The sequence below is a fragment of the Falco cherrug genome, chromosome 2 (genome assembly GCF_023634085.1).
Source record: "Falco cherrug isolate bFalChe1 chromosome 2, bFalChe1.pri, whole genome shotgun sequence".
Lineage (NCBI taxonomy): Eukaryota > Metazoa > Chordata > Aves > Falconiformes > Falconidae > Falco > Falco cherrug.
Window position 1 is genome coordinate 3,363,923 of NC_073698.1, and position 21,858 is coordinate 3,385,780.

At 42.0% G+C, this 21,858-nt stretch overlaps 1 protein-coding gene across 4 annotated transcripts in view; it reads left to right on the forward strand.

Annotated features, from left to right (window-relative positions):
* Positions 1-21,858, forward strand: part of UVRAG (UV radiation resistance associated) — a 102,730-nt gene that overhangs the window by 23,546 nt on the left and 57,326 nt on the right. For all 4 annotated transcript variants that reach the window (XR_008730882.1, XM_005440949.3, XM_027807782.2 and 1 more), the window contains one exon: positions 6,217-6,302. Coding sequence is in view for 3 of the 4 variants with exons in the window: in XM_005440949.3 (XP_005441006.1) it covers positions 6,217-6,302 (86 nt within the window). In the remaining variant the exon portion in view is untranslated. The remainder of the gene's footprint in view (positions 1-6,216; positions 6,303-21,858) is intronic.

Sequence of the window (21,858 nt, forward strand, 5' to 3'; positions counted from 1 at the left end):
GTTGCAACTGCTTCACCCTGTGTTTGGTTTTTCTTTCCCCAAAGGCTCTGCTGCAGTATTTACGCTTGTCCAACCAATATCGTGACTGCAGCCAAATTATATGGCAATGCTGATTACTACATCAATGATGAAATGTAAACTTATCTATTGTAAATAGCACAGCTGACAGGTTTTTGTTGTTTTTGTTTGTTGATTGTTTTTTTTTTAAATACCAAATTGCTGGTGGCAGTACTGCGGTATAGATAAGTCATATAAGGAGTCCGTGGCTAGAAAAAACATGACTCCTTGACACACAGCTGCAGTTTCAGCAAGCCCAGTCTTGTGGGGATTTGAATGGAAGCAGTGGCTTTTAGTCAACAACATGGGTGACCATTCATATGTTGGGAGAGTGGAGCAAGGGACAAGGTGGCCGTGTATGCAGAACTCGTTGGCTTTGTGCAAGCCTCCAAACTGTGCTTGGTGTTTTGATGGTTATCCTTCAAATTATGGATAGTTAGGTACACAGCTCACACTGCTTCCTGGTGCTATTAACTCAGAGTTCCTGGAGCAGATGGAATTCTATGTTTTAATTTTTTTAGTATTAATAACCTAGACCTGAGTTTAATGATGGTAATGCTATCCTCTTTCCTGGTTGTCAGATTTTGCTCCTTAGCTGAGAAGGTTTAAAAGTACATCTTGGTTTTGTTGCTTGTACATGCTCTGTAGCTAAGTTGCAAATACAGTCACAGCCTACGTAGAGCACAAATAATCTCCTTTTTCCTTGCCTATAATTTATTCAGTTCTTTCTGGCTTCAAGAGTTAGAAATGTATGTTGTCACCATTCTCTGTAGTTTCTGATCGCTTTCTTTGTTAGTTCTTTGAGCTAAATCTCTTCTTTTATAGCACATACGTCCTGCTTTTAAGTGCCTTGTCTGCCGCTCAAGCCAAGCTAGTTGGCACAAGCACAGTGTTCCTGTGACCTTCAGAAGCTGCATGCACCTGAAGGGGTATTTCTGCTTTTGGTCTTCCCTTATAATTTTCATGTCAGTGCTGGATATGCTAAACATTATACAGCCCCACTTTGGTTATACTCTATATTAGTGGTGTTCCCCCGGGATCAGTGCTGGGGCCAGTCCTGTTTAATATTGTACCAATGACCTGGACGAGGGGCTGGAGCGCACCCGCAGTGGGTTTGCAGAGGACACGAGCTGGGGGCAGTGTGACCTGCTGGGGGGCAGGGGGCTCTGCAGGGGGTCTGGGCAGGCCGGGCCGAGGGGCCGAGGCCAGTTGTATGAGGCCCAACAGGGCTGAGTGCCGGGCCCTGCCCGGGGGTCACACCAGCCCCCCACAGCGCTGCGGGCTGGGGGCAGGGGGCTGGGAACTGCCCGGCGGGGAAGGGCCTGGGGGGGCTGGTCGGCAGCCGGCTGGGCATGAGCCCCCCGTGTGCCCAGGTGGCCACGGCGGCCAGCAGCGCCCTGGCCGGTGTCAGCAGCAGCGTGGCCAGCAGGGCCAGGCAGTGCCCGTCCCCCTGTGCCGGGCCCTGGTGCGGCCGCCCCTCGAGCCCTGGGCTCAGCGTTGGGCCCCTCACCCCCAGACAGACCCGGAGGGGCTGGAGCGTGTCCAGAGCCGGGCAGGGGCTGGGGGGGGGAAGCTGGGGGGGCTCAGCCTGGGGAAAAGGGGGCTCAGGGGGGCCCTTCTGGCTCCCTACAGGTGCCTGGCAGGGGGTTGTAGTGAGGTGGGGTCAGTCTCTTCTCCCAAGGAACCAGTGACAGGACGAGAGGAAACAGGCTCAAGTTGCACCAGGGGAGGTTTAAATTCGATATTGGGAAGAATGTCTTCCCTGAAAGGGTTGTGAAGCACTGGAACAGGCTGCCCAGGGATGTTGTGGAGTCCCCATCCCTGGAGGTATTTAAAAGACGTGTGGATGTGGTGCTTGGGGACATGGTTGGGATGTGGTTTAGTGGTGGACTTGGCAGTGCTGGGTTAACTGTTGGACTTAATGATCTTAAAGGTCTTTTCTGACCTAAACAATGCTGTGATTACTCATGAAGCACCACCTGAAACGTGTAGTAAGGTGCTTTTTACAAGGGCCTGTAGTGATAGGACAAGGGAGAAAGACTTTAAACTGAAAGAGGGGGGATTTAGACTAGATACACGTAAGAAACCTCTTCACCCTGAGGGTGGCGAGGCTGCCCAGAGCAGCTGTGGGTGCCCCATCTCTGGCAGGGCTCAAGGCCAGGCTGGACGGGGCTGGGAGCAGCCTGGGCTGGTGGGAGGGGGCCCTGCCCGTGGCAGGGAGTGGGACTGGGTGGTCTTGAAGGTCCCTTCCAACCCAGACCATGCTGTGATTTCTGGTGTCAGGTTTCTGATCTCCTGTGGTGCTTTTTTTCTTCTGGTGAGATTTTGGTGGATCTGTTAATACTTAAAGATATCTTAATTATTAGTCTCAATTTTTGAGGTAGTACATGGATGGAATAACAGTTTTAGTTTCTTTGCACAGTCACACATGAAACTTCATTATGAAAATAGAATCTTAAAAGTATCATTTTGCAAATTAATGAAAACCTCATGCACAAAGGCACTTCAGTCAGTGTTGGAAGTGTCCTATTTTTGCACATCTCAGTATGGACAAAATTAAGGTCTAGTACACTTTTTTTCCCTCCCCATTGCTCAAACCCCCCAGTTCTTTGGACTATGAATTAATTGCCAAAGTTGATTTATGGAGTTTTGCAATAAACTGAATTTTATTAGTTTATTAAATGTCATTGACATTAATTAAGACCACTTATGAGCCAAAGTAAGAAAATTGTTGGAAGTTGACTAAACTGTTCTGGCAATATTTCAGGAACTCCAGAGTTTCAAAACACACTGCAGATGTGCTTCTGAGCATTGCTTGGTCTGTCTGGATCTAAACACAAATTCCCATTTTCTGTCTGTGAACTTTACCTGTGGTAAGAGAGGTGGGAGCCTAAAAGCTATTGCAGCAGAATAAAATGAAGTAGAGCAGGAATGTTAGGGACTGTTACAACTCAACTGTTGTTTTTATTGGTGACCATTGTACGTTTATTGATTAAATGCATATGTCCCTGGTAAAGAAAACCAGCAAGAGCAACATTCAAATAGGAATATTCTAATTGCTAAACTGTGTAATTTAAAATTGAAGCACTGGAAGCTTAGAACTTCACTAGGTAGCTGTTTTAGAACCTTCCAGCCTACTTGTATACAAGATAACCTTCAAAATGCAGGTTTGTCCTCAGAACGCTTGCTTTGTTAGAAGCTGCGGTCATATAAAGGACCAAAGTAGAAAACTAGCAGCAGTACTGGTGGAGAAATTCTAGGTGAACCAGACAATTGCAGTGTAGCAATTATTATCTTAACAAAATAAAAGAACCATATCCAAGGCCTCTTTATTGTTGTTAATATCACAGGCTCTTTGCTTTCTTTCTACTGATGTCAAAAAGCCTTTAAATTTTGTATTGTTGACAATATATAGGTATTAGGAATTTTGCTTTTCTACCATCTCTTCTGTTCAGCAGCAACTTGGGTGTTGCTGATATGCAATGAAAAACCGAACATCTTCTTTGGGTAACGTTCTCGCTCATGTTGCAGTTTTCTTCCTGCAATGGGTACTTAGCTCATGGAAGAAAAATGCTGGGCAATAAGGTTTCAGAAGCCTTTGTGTCTGCCTTCTGAGCCCTGAAGGCTATTACTGCTTTACTGTAGGTGTCTGACAGTGCTAGTGTAACTCCTCTTCTAGTGTTAACAGCTTTTCTTCTCAATGTAAATACAAATGTGTGCTGCCAACGTAGCTGCTTTGTTCTTAACTACATTTGACTTTCACATAATTGTACCTCCAGTTTCTGTTTCTCTTCAAGTTTTTTTTTTTTTATTTTGTAGTAAATTACTGCAGTAATTTTGCCAGAAGATTTCAGCAGGGTTCTGCCTTCATCACAGACTTGTTCAATTTATTTTCCTGTTTCCCTTCTGGTGTGAGACCACTGAAGCGCTTGTTCCTCTCTTGATTTCCTCCTTTCTAGTAATCATAGTGAAACTCTACTTGGATTTGCTTGAGCTGTTCCAATGTTTGAGTAAGATAGATGTGAGCTTCAGATATATTTTTATTTAAGCTTTCAACCTGGACTTAAAGTGTTCCCAATCCTTTTGGCAGTTTTCTGAATCTGGTTTTATCTGAGACTGCATGCTTGTGTGTAAAACTACTTTTTACCCAGGTTTAACAGGATTGATTCTGGGTGCTATACTGGCTTTCCTAAAATCAGGTTGCTCCTTCTCGGGTTTCTTCAATGCCTTCCTGCCTTCCAAATTTTCTTTTAACTATTTTACACTTGCTGCTACTAACTGATAACTTGCCCTTACTCTTGCAGTGATATCCTCTCAGAAAGTGTATTTAGCGAAGTAACTATAGCTTTTTTTAGTTAATGACTAGCTTTCTATAGTGTCCTTGAAGTAAAACCAGAACTAGTCTATATGGCTCTTCATAACTCAAAACAGTTTTTTTCTGTGGTCACTGGTATGGGGGAATAGAAGAGTAAGTTATTTTCTTCAGTTGTAGCTATTTGCAACTGTCAAGCAGGAAAGACCTTTATCTTTGGAAAGCTGTATCTCTCTTTCGCTGTAGTGTGTGTTCTCTATGCAGGTAGAGTCTCTCCCCACATATGCTTTTTTAGCCACTTAGCACAAGCAAAGCCTTTTTGTGTGTTTACAAATATGTGTGCTTGTATGTAATAAAAGCTGTGGTAGAGAAGTAGACAAATTCCCCTTTCAAAGGGCAAGCTTCTTTAATAGTCTGAAACCCTTCCATTGTGTGTTCTGCAAGTCTCCTCAGTTTGTATGGATCACTTGGTATCTGACTCTAGGAATTTCCTTTCAACACACTAGTACAGGAGGAAAAAAAGAAAAGGCTGAAATATATTGCTGCTCTAAATTCTTTCCCTCCTAAAACTAGTTTTTCTAGGCTGTTACACTTTTTCTCTGAAAAATTTTGCATGTTGCTTTCTGAAGTCAGTGTTTCTTGAAACAACATCAACTTCATGGTGTAAAATGGTGATGCTAGTTGTGCATTTTTAGTTTTCCACCATCCTGGTTCATTGAGGCATTGATGTCTTTATTTTGGTATTTTTTTCAGGGGATATATGTATGGATTACAGCATGTAGGATCCAACATTTTAAGAAAGGAAATTAGTTGAGACTTGCTGACTTGATGCCTCTGTTCAATATGATGCATAATGTAATGTATAGATCTCGTGATTATTTAGGTGGAACCTTATTTTTGGTGGAAAGGGATGTCTGCTGCATGGTGTATGGCTAACAATTCTGTCAGATGTTGACATTTAACTGCGTTTCAGCATCATCTGTGTGGAAACGGCCTGTTAAGGCAGGAATTGTGGTACTTGGTACATCTGTATTACTGCTAGAAAATTATTTGATTATGTGTGCACGCTAGGGCTACTTCATACACTAAAACAATTACCTTTTTCCCTATATTCCATAAACTTTCCCACAATGCTGCCAGGTGGCCCTACTTAAAATTTGCTTTATCATGTGAAGAAATAGTTCTGAGTTTGTGATGTTTCTAGGAATTTGTGTGACCATGCCTGAATATGGAATAGCTTGGTATCTGACCTTTGCAGTGTGAAAAATTGCAGTTTGTCTGTTACTGTACATGCCACACAAAGAGGCACCAAAGCACTTTGCTCCCTTAAGAATAACCTTTTTTTTTTTGGGGGGGGGGGGGAGGGGGAGGGAACTTTCAGAAACTTGTTCACATCATTCAAAACTAAGAATGCCTTGATCTTTTAAAAGTGTTACAGCATGAATAAAGAATAGAGCTTTATCTCATTGTCTTGTACATCTCTGGCATGTTACCGAATAGGCTGTCAGATCTGAAGTTGAAGAATGACAGTACTTCAAATTGCATCCTTCAGTATTTCTGTGCATAAAATCTGTGTAGTACAGGAAAACACACTCTGTGTCTAGAGCACAGATAAAGTGATAGGTCATTAACATCTTTACAGCTAATAATGGCTGTTGTAGGCTAGGCTTGAACTTGGTGTTATTACCACCTTAAATTGTTTCTACCGACTGTACATAAAACTGTATGAAGACAGATTTCAAATGCATTAAATGCGAGAACGTTTGTTGTGCTACCAAAAGTGCATGCTTTCAATCAAGATGGAAAAGTTTTTGATTCTTAAATAAATATTCTTTCTTTGCCTTAAGGATCACTCAGGTACCCTGAAGAATAGTCTTCTCCAGGTGGATCAGAACTGTGTTCGTAACTCTTACGATGTCTTCTCTTTGCTTAGGTAAGGTTTTTGAGAATATTCTGTGTAGCTATTGTAACTTCTTTAGAGTGTGTGTATGTAAGAAGCCTTTCCAAATATAAAAATAACCTTCTGCACTGAAGTGTGCAAAGGAGGTATCTAGGTAGTGCTGACTTAGCACTAGTAGCAAGGACGTGATTCCTTGGTGGTTTCTGGGCTTCTACCATGTGGATGCTTTAAGTGCCGTGAACTAGAGCTTGCTGTGGAGCTGGCGCATGGACTTGCCTTGTGAATGTTGAAATCGTGGAGCTTCTTTTTTGGAGAGCTTCTGTGGAAAGCCCCCCCTCTGTTCTTCTCAACAAAATTAAAATTTACTTAAATGAGAACAATGAGGAAAAAAGCAACTTGCCAAAACTTAATCTGGTAGAATGAGGCTGTAGTTGAAGCAAAAGAGCTACACACATAAGTGTGTGTGTATGATTTTTCAATGTTGAACCACTGAATTGAAGTTACCTTTTGGATAGTTGTTCCTTGTAATCCAGAAAAAGAGGCGTTGCATAGTCAGGACCTGGTTACTCCAACACGTGTATGGTGTAAGAAAGGTCTAGTAACTGCACTTTTGGGTGGTTACTTAGGTGTTTCTGGTGGTGAAAACCAATAAATACTAGTATGAAGGTAAACAAGAAGGCCTTTTTCAGATCTGCTTTAATTATAATAGTTCAAGAATGGTAGCTGTGGGGAAATAAAACAGGTTTTAAATGCTGTCAGTAGGCTGGCTTTGAGGAATTTGTATTCAAAAGGCATTTAACAACACAGGTTGATAACTTCGGTTCCTCAGTAATAGCAATAGATGTACTACAGAGGAAACCCTTGAACAGGAAATGTTTAATACGCTTTCAAAAGTCTTTGGAAAAATGTGTTTGCTTTTTTTAATCAGTTGTGAAGTTGAATCCCTTTGGTAGTGTTAACAGTAGGTGTCAGTGTTGCCTGTATGAAGCATTGGCTCTCTCTAGTGAGGAAAGCCGTAGGAAAAGTTAGCTCTAGGTTGCTTATTCAGAAGTCTTTATTTTATAAGCTCTCTTAAAATTTAAATGTGCTGTTTCTTGATTTTGTAAAGCATATTTAAAGTAAAGGCTGCTTTTGAAATGCCTGTCTTCTGTACTTTTAGTGGAAAACCACCAGAAGGTGTGTTACGAAGTTTTGGCACAGTCCATTAGAAGGCAACTCCTACACTACCTCATATTAAGTCTTTGTTAAATTGAGAGAAGAAAATGTGTGTTGGTCACCCTGATTGTTTTATTCAGGTGGTTTTGGGTGTTTTTCCACATTTCCTTTGCACTACTTTGTATTATGAAGCATGCTGTGGAAAAAACACTATTATACTTGTATAATATATGTACAAGTCATGAACTTGACCGACTGGACCCCTGTCTAACCCTCTCTAATTTGAGCTGTGGTCCTTCTTCTGAAAGTGTCTGTGTATGATAAAGCTGACAAGAAATGAAGATGTCACTTTTCATAAAGCTCCCCTTGATGGATGCTCACCAGTGCCGTTTTGAAACATGATTACTGGAGCCATGCGCTTTGCTCAGTCTTGGGAAGGTGGGAGCCTAGGCACTATCTCTTATTTAGGTATGCTGTTGGGTGTAGCTGCTGTTTAGCCCTGCCTCTGAGCTAAGGCATCCTCTTTTTGCTTTGTCGTAAAAGGAACGTTTTTTTCCAGGCCTTGGTACCAGGCCTGCTGCTGATTATATTTCAGTGGATTCTACATACCCTATCAAGGAATATATATTACATTGCCTGGTTCCAGAAAAAGGTATGGTCACAAATTCTAACTAGGTGCTATTTTTCTCTGTTTCCTTCCTAGCTAGGAAAGTTCTTCATGAACTGAGGCAAAGTCCAGAATCCTTTTTATTCCCTCTGTCATCTGCTTTCTTACAGGTATACTTTCTCTACTGTGGCCTACCTTTTCATATCTAGCTCAAGAGTGGTGACAGCATTTCTTTCTTTTAAAATAATCTTTAGTCTCATTGTTGGGTGTCCTTTTTCTTCTATCAAGCAGACTGGTTTGCCACCTCTTCCAGGAGTCCAGGCTTGACTAACTGGCCCGTGAACTCCTTCCAAAGTTAGTTCTTTGTGAGAACATGTTCCATCTACAGCCAGAAGAGAGAGATGGGCATAATTTGAGTTGTGATTCATTTGACAGGATGTGTACTTTGGGAGGAAATGAATTGCTGTCTGCCTGCTTCTGTCTGTTGGCTGTAAAGAGAATAGGGAGGTGTCTACACTGTAAAGGTTTGCATCTGGTCACATTAAATCCCATGTTCTGAAGACTTTCTCATGATATGATATTTGTCTGTAGTAAAAATTCACAAGCTGCACATGTGGTTTCCTAATGTTTTCACAAGATGTGAATATGCAGAACAGCTTGTACTGGCTTTGTTGAAACTTCTCAAAAAAGGAAGCAAGTCCTGGTGATGGTGGGATCTGCATCCCAGTTACTCTGTTGGTACTGTGCTGCCTGATGTGTCATAGCTGCTATGATCAGCTGTACCGTGTGAAAATAGATTGAGATAGCAGGTTCTAGCTCAGCCCTTAATTCCTGAAAAACTGCAAAATGAGAACTTCTATGGTTGATCCCTGTCTGCTGTCAAAACTGCTATTTGGGGAAGATTTCAATATTTTCTTTTTTTTTGTTTGGTTTGGTTTTTTTACTTCTCCAAAGAAGTGAATAGCTAAAACTTGTGAAGCTTATGAATAGGCCTTAATGAAAAGCACGTGCTTGGCTCAAATTATGTTGATTTAAAAAAATTAATTAGGAATGCCAGAGTGTGTGAACAGTAGAAAAATTTTTTGAGTGTTGGATTAAAATAGTGCCTGTGTGCTCAGATGCTTAATTACATGGATTTACAAGTTAATTAAGCAGGAGGAAAAGTTTAAGTATCTAGACAGCTTAGCTTTTCACAAGGAGTTCTCAGCACCTCTGCAGCTCATGAACCTTCTTGTTTTGGGGCAGGGACAAGATCCTCAGGCAAACATTGTGCTGCTAATAAGTTTTTCATGCCATGTGGAAATGACGAATGTTCTTCCAGCCATTTGTTTTAAGAAAGACTACAAAAATTAACCACCTCAACTGGAAAGCTAAAATTTTGAGGTTTTTGTCCCTTGGCCATATTGTCAGATTTCCTGAAAAGAGGTCACTTAAAGGCTTTCTAAATATTATGTTGCTGGTAGTAATAGGTTATACAGTAACATGTTTCACCTTTCACATAACACTCAGGATGGGCCAAATTCATCTGAGGTCATGTTCTGGACATGTCTCCATAATCAAGCTCTTTGCACGTTTGCAGCACTGATGGGAATAGGTTTATATTTAGTATTCTCTTAGTTTTCTATACTTTTCTTAAAACTTAGAAAAATAGACCTTTCAGTATGAAGTAGTGTTGGGAAGATGGGATATGCTGGTGATCTGTAAAGAAAGGGCTCAAAATCCTGTATGTTAAAATTTTACTTCAGTTCCTAAATACAAAAAATAATATTTTGGGTTCTACAACAGCTTTTCCTGCTGTTCTGGTACTTGAGGCAATTGGCCTGCCTGATGGCTTTTGTGCCTCTGAGTGCTTGAAATTCTCCCAGATTCTGCCTGGAGACAAAAAATGCTCTAAGAACTAGTGAAACCTGCCCCTTTGAAGTTTTGCTTCCTATATTTTCACTTCTCCAGTTAAAACAGCCTTCTCTATGGTTTAATCAATCCTTCAGCAGATGGGATGGCATGTTCGTGCTGTTTAGCCAGCCAGTTAATCCAAATTGAAAACATTTTGGTTGTATTTGTTGAAAAAATACTGTTTAACAACAACAAAAACTGATATTGGTACAATTTAAGTGCTGGAGGTGAGTAAAGACCAGCTCTAGGAAACTGCTGTAATATTGCTAATATCTAATCTGGCTGAAGTTGATTTAAATAATACTTACAGGTGTTAAAGGGCTTTCTCTGCTACTGCCACATGTGCATCTGATCTAGTGGATCATATCTCAAACTAGAGCAACTCCAGAGACCATGCAGGCTGTGCCTTCATCAAAACCAACAGGTTCTCGCAGTTCTGGTTACAAACAAATAAATCTGGCTGCAGTGCCCTGGACAGTTAAACATGACTTTGAACCAAATTATAAAACTAAGATAACAATTTCCCTGTATTTCACATCACAGAAATGTGATGTTCAATGACTTTAAATGGTCCGGGATTGTGAATGACAAGACCCTGCTCTGAGAAGGACCAGAGCTCAACTTCTGAACTAGCAACTAATTGCTACTTTCTAGGTTAGGGGCTCAAAGAAACTTGCAGGGCACTGTTGAACATTGGGCATGTTGACACATGGCAAGTATTAGTTACTAGAAATTGTCTTTTAAGTCCCAGTGCCTTAAGTGTGTGTATCTACTTCAGATTTCATAATCTGTCATAATATGCTTCAAAGTGACAGGCTTTGTTTCAGGATTTGCTGTTTGTAAAATATAACTGTTCATTTGACAAAGAGTGCATGTCTTGTCACTGAAGAGATGTTATTTAAGAATACAAATGTAGGTAGTGTTTGTCTGCAGTGTGAAACTTTGAGAGGCTGGTAAAATCAGCTATCTTAAGTGACAAAGACTAAAACATGGGGATGCTATAAAATCAGCTTTTGTTTAGCTCAGCCTGTCTTAGGAAAGAAGCTTTTTAAGAGATAACATTGCCTGTGTGTTTAAATTCTTCCATTTATATTAGCAGGCTTATTGAAGGAACAGAACCTAGCACAAGTTGATCTCTGAAACTAGAAAAAGGGACAACAGGATGCAGTCAACATAAGCAGCTGTAGTGTTGAAAAACTAATTAGTACCTCAGAGTAGTTTCTCTGAGACTACAGGGTCAGTGGAATTGCACGTGCCAAATGTAGTAACTGCCTTGGGCACCTATTTTTCACACATAGGAATTATGCTAAAATTGAAGTTGTTTTTCATAAGCTCCAAGTGGAGAATGATGGAGTGAGCAAGGTCTTCATAGGCTTAAACTGCTTTGTGTTCAGGTGTATCTCAGGGGTACATTGACCTGTTTACAGGTAAGGAGAAGCAGAAGACAAGGCAGTTTTGAACAGCGTCAGTGTCCCATCTGGACAGCCAGTAACTCAGTCACTTTGCTATTGTAGAGTTGCTATAACGAGCAATTGCAAACTTTAGGTTTCCAGATGTTTGGTGGGGTGAAAAGGAGGGAGAGCAGGAAGAAAACATACTGTGAACTGCTCTCTTTGGAGGATTGTACAGCATCTGATAAACCCAGAGGTGAGCCACACAAAGCTGTACTGTCTTTTGAACTTCCCTGAAGTTCCCTCTATTTCCATGTTCATCTCCATAGAACAAGTGAACCCATGGAACTCTGCCCAGCAGGTACGATTCAGCCTTTAGCCTCTGCAGTTGCAGAGTTGGTCTTTGCTACCCCATTCTTTTTAGCATACTGGTAGATGCACAGAGATAAGGGGACGTAGGAAAGCTTTTTCTTTTTGTTTTTTAATTCTAAAATAGGCACTGACAGTTAAAAGTTTTGTTTGTAGCTTTTGCCTTTACTGTTCTTGCCTCAGAGAAAGGTCCCAACTCATAGCCATGACTCTAAATGTTGTAGTTATGAATGTTCATGCTGTAGAAGGTGTCATATCCTGAGAAGGCGGTGTGTGTGGCAGGAAAAGGTTGTCACAAATAGCCTGATGCTCTTGCGGTGCCTTGTTCTAGCTTTTCCTGTGAGTATCTTAGCAGACAAATTGCTGGCTCAAGTTGCAGACTTTAATGTTGTTACTACTGCTGCCATCACCCTCCCAGCAGATGTGGAAATACAGTCTCAAGTGTGGAATGGGTGGTAGAATTCCTCTTAGCATAACTTGAGCTCTTAAATCAGTAAGTTCCTCTGCTAAAACTTCCCTTTGCTAGTGATAAGTATGGTTGTTTTTCTGTGATGGCCAGGCTTGATGTTTCTCGCTAGGAAAGATTTCCACCTGGAAGACTTGGCTTTTCATAGTGTATAGGCAGCCAAGACAAGGCAGGCATCCCCATGGCTTTGGACATGAAAACCCAGGTGGCCTAAGGCCAGCATAAATAAACATGAATTGTAATCAGACCTCTTGAGTGCCTCTGTATACTTTAATAAACAGTTCTGAAATGGATGAACAGTGTAAGAAGTGTCATCTCACTTGGCCTAAAAACTATGTGGGTTGGAATTGTGGGGTGCTGTTTTCCTGGGAAGTAGCAATGGAGATGGAAATTGTGATCTGAATTACTTTGAGAAGTTTTTTAGGTGTTTTTATCTGTGGAATCAGACTTTTAGGCAAATGTGTTCCCAGGCATTTTACCTGTGTGGTGCTAAGCCATATGGAAAGTGAGGCTAATCAGTCATCAGAAGAGTCAGTTTACAAGCCTGACATTTGCCAAAATCTGTCGAAGAGAGCGGCATGGGTCATAGCAAGTTGAAACAGTCTGCGTAGCATGAGAGAGGTGGGAATTTTTGTGTGTTAATTTAACTGCAGGGTTAGTAGGCTGCTGCTGTTATCTTCATCTTTTCCACTGTGCCGTATGGAATAAACACCCCTACAGTGGCAGATTTTTAAGGTAAGCATGATAGGCATGTTGCTAGCTCTTGATCAGATTTGGTCTCAGAGTACTGTTTGAGAGAGGTTACACAGAGCTATGCAGAACTTAAAAATAGCTTTATTCTTCCTATTTTTGACATCATGTAAAAGAGCATATCAATGAAGCAATGTTCAATTAGATTAGAAGTCATAACCCAATCCTTCTCCTTTTTCTGGCTATATTAGAGTTGATGAAAACCAGAGCATGTCACTCTAGCTAAATAATTTTCTAACAGACACCTGAAAGTGTTTAAGAAGGAGGATTTTGTGAACAATGGCATTTGGGACTCTTTATTTCTTGTTACAGTTTCGTCCTGGATGTGGCCATGAGAATGGGACTGCTAATTTCTTTATCTGTCAGCCTGGGGAAAGATTTCAGTGAATGCAGTCATGTCTCCAGAATGCTCAGAAATACCTAACCACATCAGGGAGGGTCAATGGTGCATTTTGACTGAGAACAAATAAAGTGGATTAAAGATCTCACATTGGGGGAAATGCTTTAATGTCTTTGATAATTAAAAACAAGGCAGGGTAGGGAATGCACCTATGACTGAGAAGCTGCAGAACACTCTTGTGAGTGTTCAGGCCATCCCTTTGTCTAGTGGGAGATCTCGCGTTTTTGAGTCGGCTGCAAAATTCTACTTCTCTTGGAAGTAAACTTTGATTTGAGTTTGTGGTTGGCTTCCAGGAAGAGGTGCAGTAGCTTGCAACTAGAAAAAATGAGTCACCTGAGTATGCACTGGTGTTTCTCCTTATCCCTCTGGTGGGTAAGGCCTGCACTGGGTTGTCACAAACACTTTATTGGTTGTGTGGACTGCAACTGGAAGAACACGAACAACTTGAGAGCAGCAGTTTCCCTTTTTTAGGTGGAGCCGGTAACCCATTCAACCTGAATTTATGCATCTTCCTTCTCAGTTGTGCTTTAACTCCAGTCTTAGACTTGCTCACTGTCTCAGAGTGAGAGTTGAAACTTTTGTTAAGATTTGCTGGCAAGTTGTGTGTCAGGAAAAGGCTGTTGTATTCTACTAGTGTTACTATCTTTCTGGTAGGAGTCATCTTTACATGTTTATGCAACTTAGAAATTTGATTTATATGTAATTTACCTTTCTGCTGTATGTAGTGTCTTGAATATGATTTTGCCTGTTGCCCTGGCAGCAAGGTTTCTGTAATAACAAACTGATGAGCACCGGTATAAAGAAGAAACGTCCTCTGTTATTTGCCACAAATACATTTGTTCTTTGAATAAAAAAATCAACCAGCACTGGAGTTAAATCTGTGAACTGGAATAAGAGAACTAAAGACATCTCAGGTTTTCTGACTTCATGTATGGAAAAAGTTCTTTGTGCTTCACGTGAAAACTCCTTTTCCATTCATGTCCTGTGCATATTGAAGGTGATCTGTATACTAGCTAGCTCCTTTAAATGTTCCTCACACTGAAGGCCAGGACCTCCCCTGCTGCCAGTCTGATATATATGTTTTTTTCCATTTGCAAATAGCTCAAAGCATCCACTGTTGCAGTGTCCACATGGACTTGGTTATTCAAAAGCTTAATTGGAGTCTTACACATGTAAGGCTCAAATTAAGACTGTTTGAAAGGATGATGGAAAGTATCTGTGCTTTAATAGCACTGTCTTGTTTGAGTTTCTTACAGCACTGGCTCTTGTAGAGGTTTAATGGCATAAATGAACAAGTCAGACTTGCATTTTATTCTCCTCTTACTCCCTACTGTCTTCTCTTGCCCTACATCTGCTTTTGACAAATTGTAGGTATAGGTTTCTAAGGTAATTGAGAAAGGGAGTGTATGATTATAAATTAGGAAACTTTTTCTTGTGGGAAAGCAGATATGTAGCAAGTAATGGTTTAAGGGGCTGTGTAAAAAAAAAAAAAAAAAATTATAGCTGGCTGGCACTCTACATAATCTAATTTCTGGACTGATAGAAAGTAGTGTGCATTCCAATTTTTTCTGTATGTAATAGGAAAGTCTTGGATTATTTTGTTCTTTAATAATAGGTTTGGGTATTTTACTTCCAGGTTCCTACATTTCGCTTATGGCCAGAAGTGTTCTGTTATATTTTCTAAATCCCTGGTAGTAATTCATAGTTTAAATTTAGTCTCATTGTAAATGAGGGTTGTTCTGGCAAATAAGACCATAAGCATTTATTTCTCTTGTGAGAAGTAGCTGTACTGTGTGACTGCTGTAATTAATTGATGTATTTATGGCTTAGTTTCATACGTGAAAAATCCAGATGTCTGATAGAAGCAAATAGATACTTGGAGCGTATGATAGAACTACAAAACCATGTATCGGATATCTAATAAAGTTGAGACTCTTTCGTTAATGTAAACATAAGTGTATGTTAGCTTAATATGCACAATTGTCGCTACAGTTTTTTAAAGATTTCAGCCAGGAATTAACTTGATGTATAAACTCGTAAATCACTGGACTGATTCTTGACCAAGAGGGCTATCTCAGTTGCAGGATACAGCAACAAGTCTTAAAGGAAAGTGCTTCAGCTGAACCTTCAAACGTTGCCTCAAACTTACTGGAAGCCTCAAGAGAGCGAACGTGTTGTTATAGCACATTCCCAAGTTGTAAAGTCAAGTTATGTTGGAGCACTGCATTGTGTGGCCTTGGGAAGTCAGGGAAACTGCTTGATCTTGCAAGCAAGACAAGGATGTTATTGTAAAGAAATCCTGTAATGGTGAAGAAGTCCAAAACGTGGCAACTTTTTCCCTCTAAGTCAGTACCCAAATTGAATTGATCATCATAATATTATATGCTAGAATTGTTTCAAATCTTACAGCCAAGGTAAAAAGTAGGTTGGGTTGGGTTGGTTTTGTTTGGGGGGTGGGGGACGGACGGACGACACATGCAGAGGGGCACAGGGATGTGGCAGTTTTACATCAGACTTGAAAAGCCTCGAAGAAATAACCCAAATAGCCTCTATTTCAGCAACTTGGAAACTAGCAAGTGAAGAGGAGAGATGTTGAAATTTTGTGTGCCAGTTCTTCCTGGATCAGTTAGGGATGCAGCTTTTGTTGCTCTTAAGTTTATGATACAAGGCTAATGTTTTTCTATTTGTACTGCTGTCTTCTAAACTTTCAAAGGAAGGGAGAGTATTTTGTTTCCTCTTAGTCTCCCTGTCTCAGAAAGCAGTGATATGAGAGCAGCTTCATGGATCTCCACTTCCAAACTATATTAGGGTGGTAAGGAATTCTAACATCTACTTTGCTTTTCACTTCTTTCCCAGGCAGCAGCGTGCAACTCACCTGATGTTGGACACTAGCATGGCAGCCCTCAAGGGCCCCAAGCGACAGCAGTAAATCTCTCATATTTAATGTTCGTATTACTCTACTGCTGGCTGACAATGGCTGTGAGCTGCTGCAGAGACACCAGAGCAGCCTGCAGACACAGGATGACGACACTGTTGGCTAAGCTATTTCTTTAAAAAGGTTTGGATTTCTGCTGTAACTGGCTTGGCTTTTCTGATTGCCGAAAGAAATTTGGTAGCAAGCCAGTGGCCTCTTGAAGCCCTGAATTAGCTCTTGAAGTGCTATGGAAGTGCTAATTTTAATAAAAAATTAAAAACCCTCTTGAACAATCTGGGAGGAATCCTGCATTGGCTGATAGCACGTAGATTATGCCATCAGTTGGCTCATCGTTGTCAATTACTAAACCAAGCCAGATTGTACTCAAAGTGCAAATTGTGCTAACTTTAGGCTATAGCATTGGACTTGCATTCAGACCAGAAATGGAAACAATATGTAGTCAATTAGCATTGAAGTTTCTCTGTATTCATTATATGTAATTTTTAATCTAGATTTATGGCCTTAGCTTGCTGATCTCCATTCATTGGTACAGTCATAATTGTCTCCACCGTAGTCTGTCTTGTGCATGTAGAAATGATGGACAGAATTTCCATGCTGGTATTGTTATGGCTTAGTTTGTATTCCCCTTGTTGGATGACCAAAGATTTCCATGTGGGTGCAGTGGGGGCTTTTTTGGCTGGAAAAGGGAGGTTTCTGTCGATAGTTGCTGCTTTTGTGATGTGAAGTTCCTAAAATCTTAATCTTGGAAGGCTTAACTTTGGATGTGGTCATGATGTTACTGTTACCATTTTAAGGTTTTTGGAACAACAGTGAACATACTGGGATTTAGTCAACCAGTATCAGTAAGTTTTTTCTGTCTTGCAACATAAATGGCATGGTTTGGCATCAAGGCAGCCAAGTTTAAGTGTAGGGGGTTTTTTATATTGCAAGAAATGACTGGGTGATGTTTGGCTTAAAACAATTTCTTATTAAAAACAGACTTGATTGCTGAATTCCTGTGTGTAGCAGTAATAATATTGGAATATACCTTTAGGTATAGATTCACCAAATTGAAGAAGTATTCTAAGATTTTGATAAATCAGTCTGAGTAGATGTTTGCCCCTTATACTTGGGCACAGGTAGAAGAACTTAAAGCTAGTACAAAACGTAAAGGTTGTTAACTCAGTATTGATCAAATCACTGGGAGGAACTTATGTAGTAAATGATCTATCTAACAATTTGAGTTGCACAAATACTCCTTCAATGAGTAAAACACTTTTCAGCAGTCAGATTTTGCTACCTAAATTGCGTGACATGAAAACTTGTAAAACACTTCTTAATCACTAACAGACTAAAGCGAGAATGTTCTTCCAGTATAAAATTGGATGAAGAGGAAAGGGAAATGGTACTCGGTTATTACCCAAAGCTAAACCTTATAGGTAGAGTAAGGCTTTCTTGTGTCTGGAAGGAAATTGTTCCAGGCTTTTGGAAAAAGGCAGACTGGAAACTGTTGAAGTAGAAAACTTAGACCGTGCTTTATGGTGTGATAGCAGAGCTTTGATTGATGTTCACGATGCTTTGACCTGTGTAACCATGTGTTACATAGCCAACAGCCTCAAGATGCATTTGGGAAGGTGGGAGGTGTAAGTCATAGTTCCCAGTAGGACATAAATGTTTCCAGGAGGTTTCAGTACTGTTAGGGATGTGAGACCAAGCTCTTGGGTGACCCAATGCTGCTGGCCTCGGCAGTCTTGCCCCCACCTTGGTAGCAGTCAGTAGAGCCATGCTACTTGATATGTCATTTGGGATGGGGCACAGCTACCCCTAAAAAGCTCTTGATATGCCATTTGGGACGGGGCACAGCTACCCCTAAAAAGCTCTTGATATGCCATTTGGGACGGGGCACAGCTACCCCTAAAAAGCTCTTGATATGCCATTTGGGACGGGGCACAGCTACCCCTAAAAAGCTCTTGATATGCCATTTGGGACGGGGCACAGCTACCCCTAAAAAGCTCTTGATATGCCATTTGGGACGGGGCACAGCTACCCCTAAAAAGCTCTTGATATGCCATTTGGGACGGGGCACAGCTACCCCTAAAAAGCTCTTGATATGCCATTTGGGACGGGGCACAGCTACCCCTAAAAAGCTCTTGATATGCCATTTGGGACGGGGCACAGCTACCCCTAAAAAGCTCTTGATATGCCATTTGGGACGGGGCACAGCTACCCCTAAAAAGCTCTTGATATGCCATTTGGGACGGGGCACAGCTACCCCTAAAAAGCTCTTGATATGCCATTTGGGACGGGGCACAGCTACCCCTAAAAAGCTCTTGATATGCCATTTGGGACGGGGCACAGCTACCCCTAAAAAGCTCTTGATATGCCATTTGGGACGGGGCACAGCTACCCCTAAAAAGCTCTTGATATGCCATTTGGGACGGGGCACAGCTACCCCTAAAAAGCTCTTGATATGCCATTTGGGACGGGGCACAGCTACCCCTAAAAAGCTCTTGATATGCCATTTGGGACGGGGCACAGCTACCCCTAAAAAGCTCTTGATATGCCATTTGGGACGGGGCACAGCTACCCCTAAAAAGCTCTTGATATGCCATTTGGGACGGGGCACAGCTACCCCTAAAAAGCTCTTGATATGCCATTTGGGACGGGGCACAGCTACCCCTAAAAAGCTCTTGATATGCCATTTGGGACGGGGCACAGCTACCCCTAAAAAGCTCTTGATATGCCATTTGGGACGGGGCACAGCTACCCCTAAAAAGCTCTTGATATGCCATTTGGGACGGGGCACAGCTACCCCTAAAAAGCTCTTGATATGCCATTTGGGACGGGGCACAGCTACCCCTAAAAAGCTCTTGATATGCCATTTGGGACGGGGCACAGCTACCCCTAAAAAGCTCTTGATATGCCATTTGGGACGGGGCACAGCTACCCCTAAAAAGCTCTTGATATGCCATTTGGGACGGGGCACAGCTACCCCTAAAAAGCTCTTGATATGCCATTTGGGACGGGGCACAGCTACCCCTAAAAAGCTCTTGATATGCCATTTGGGACGGGGCACAGCTACCCCTAAAAAGCTCTTGATATGCCATTTGGGACGGGGCACAGCTACCCCTAAAAAGCTCTTGATATGCCATTTGGGACGGGGCACAGCTACCCCTAAAAAGCTCTTGATATGCCATTTGGGACGGGGCACAGCTACCCCTAAAAAGCTCTTGATATGCCATTTGGGACGGGGCACAGCTACCCCTAAAAAGCTCTTGATATGCCATTTGGGACGGGGCACAGCTACCCCTAAAAAGCTCTTGATATGCCATTTGGGACGGGGCACAGCTACCCCTAAAAAGCTCTTGATATGCCATTTGGGACGGGGCACAGCTACCCCTAAAAAGCTCTTGATATGCCATTTGGGACGGGGCACAGCTACCCCTAAAAAGCTCTTGATATGCCATTTGGGACGGGGCACAGCTACCCCTAAAAAGCTCTTGATATGCCATTTGGGACGGGGCACAGCTACCCCTAAAAAGCTCTTGATATGCCATTTGGGACGGGGCACAGCTACCCCTAAAAAGCTCTTGATATGCCATTTGGGACGGGGCACAGCTACCCCTAAAAAGCTCTTGATATGCCATTTGGGACGGGGCACAGCTACCCCTAAAAAGCTCTTGATATGCCATTTGGGACGGGGCACAGCTACCCCTAAAAAGCTCTTGATATGCCATTTGGGACGGGGCACAGCTACCCCTAAAAAGCTCTTGATATGCCATTTGGGACGGGGCACAGCTACCCCTAAAAAGCTCTTGATATGCCATTTGGGACGGGGCACAGCTACCCCTAAAAAGCTCTTGATATGCCATTTGGGACGGGGCACAGCTACCCCTAAAAAGCTCTTGATATGCCATTTGGGACGGGGCACAGCTACCCCTAAAAAGCTCTTGATATGCCATTTGGGACGGGGCACAGCTACCCCTAAAAAGCTCTTGATATGCCATTTGGGACGGGGCACAGCTACCCCTAAAAAGCTCTTGATATGCCATTTGGGACGGGGCACAGCTACCCCTAAAAAGCTCTTGATATGCCATTTGGGACGGGGCACAGCTACCCCTAAAAAGCTCTTGATATGCCATTTGGGACGGGGCACAGCTACCCCTAAAAAGCTCTTGATATGCCATTTGGGACGGGGCACAGCTACCCCTAAAAAGCTCTTGATATGCCATTTGGGACGGGGCACAGCTACCCCTAAAAAGCTGCTTGGGCCAAGCAGTTGGAGAAGCTCTAAAGAAACCAAAGGAATCACTTCGATTTTTGTTTCGAATTGTACTACTACAGAGAACGGTGTTTTAAGAGAAGCAATATTGTGATAGAGCTAAAGGTGTCTGATAATTTAAATGTATTAAAGTTGTATCACAAAATGCCTAAATCACAATGACCCTGTTTAATATTGCTAGCACTGCTTATTCCCTGTTGTCAGTGTATAATCTCCTCCCTGTGTATTTCTTTGCTGGGCTAGGTGGTTTAGGTGCTGTCCTCATGCTGAATAAAGTAATCGGTAATATGGCTGTTGAGATGGGGTGTGGGGAGGAGTAATGCTTTGTGGTTATGTGTACTTGAAGCACTTAGCCTGGTTATCTTGGTCTAGCTCATACAGACCATTAAAAACCGTTAGCCAAAAACTTTAAATAACAATGCCTCAATTGCTTATAAATCTGCAAGAGATTAGAGAATGTAAAAGGTAGGAGCTGAGTAGCCTTTTCTGTGTGCTCTAGTGTCTTTTGGTCCTTGGCTTATGGCAAATTTGTAGCCTTGCTTTAGTAAAATTAAATGTTCCTGTGAAGAGGCAAATATTTTTAATTTTGGCAGAGTGTAGATGAATTGAAGCAGGCTTGTTTTTTTCATTGCCTGCCTGGCAAAGCACAAATGTCATACAGTAGGTTATCTGACCACATTTTTGCCGTTCTGGCTAGACCTTAGTGAAGTGCTTATGCCAGCAGCAAGGCTACCTGGACAATATCCTTACAAAAGAAGCCATTAAAAGTGAAACTGTGAATGGGAAAAGTAAGCCTGGGTTTGCATGCGTGAAAAGACATAGCCTGTGTCTGCAGACCAGCTCTGATTTTTTTCTAATAAATAAGTTAATTTCCGCTCCATGTTCATGTTAAGATGTTAATACTTCTGACCTGTTTTTGCCATTGCTTTCCTCTGCCTGATTTTTTTTCAATAAATATGGCAAATAATCAGTTTCCCTTCTACCCTGAAGCCAGGGCTAATGATCAGAAACACATAATTATCATCTTTTCACACTTCAAATGTGATTAAAATAAGAAACCCGTGTTTCTGTTACAGAAGGGCCCATAGGATATTTGGAGATACTAAAGGGTGTTTCGTGCTCTTGGCCTGGGTAGCATGTAGATCAGGGGTCCTCAAACTTTTTAAACAGGGGCCAGCGCGCGGATGCAGTGGCAGGCAGTCATCTGCGGTTGCTTGGTTTTCCCCCCTCAACCCCCGGCGGGGGTGTGTGTGTGTGTCTGTAAATACCAGGGGTCGGATTGAGGACCCTGGGGGGCCTTCAGGCAGTAGTTTGAGGACCCCTGATGTAAAGGATCCTTTTTTAAAGCTGGCCTGTGTTAAC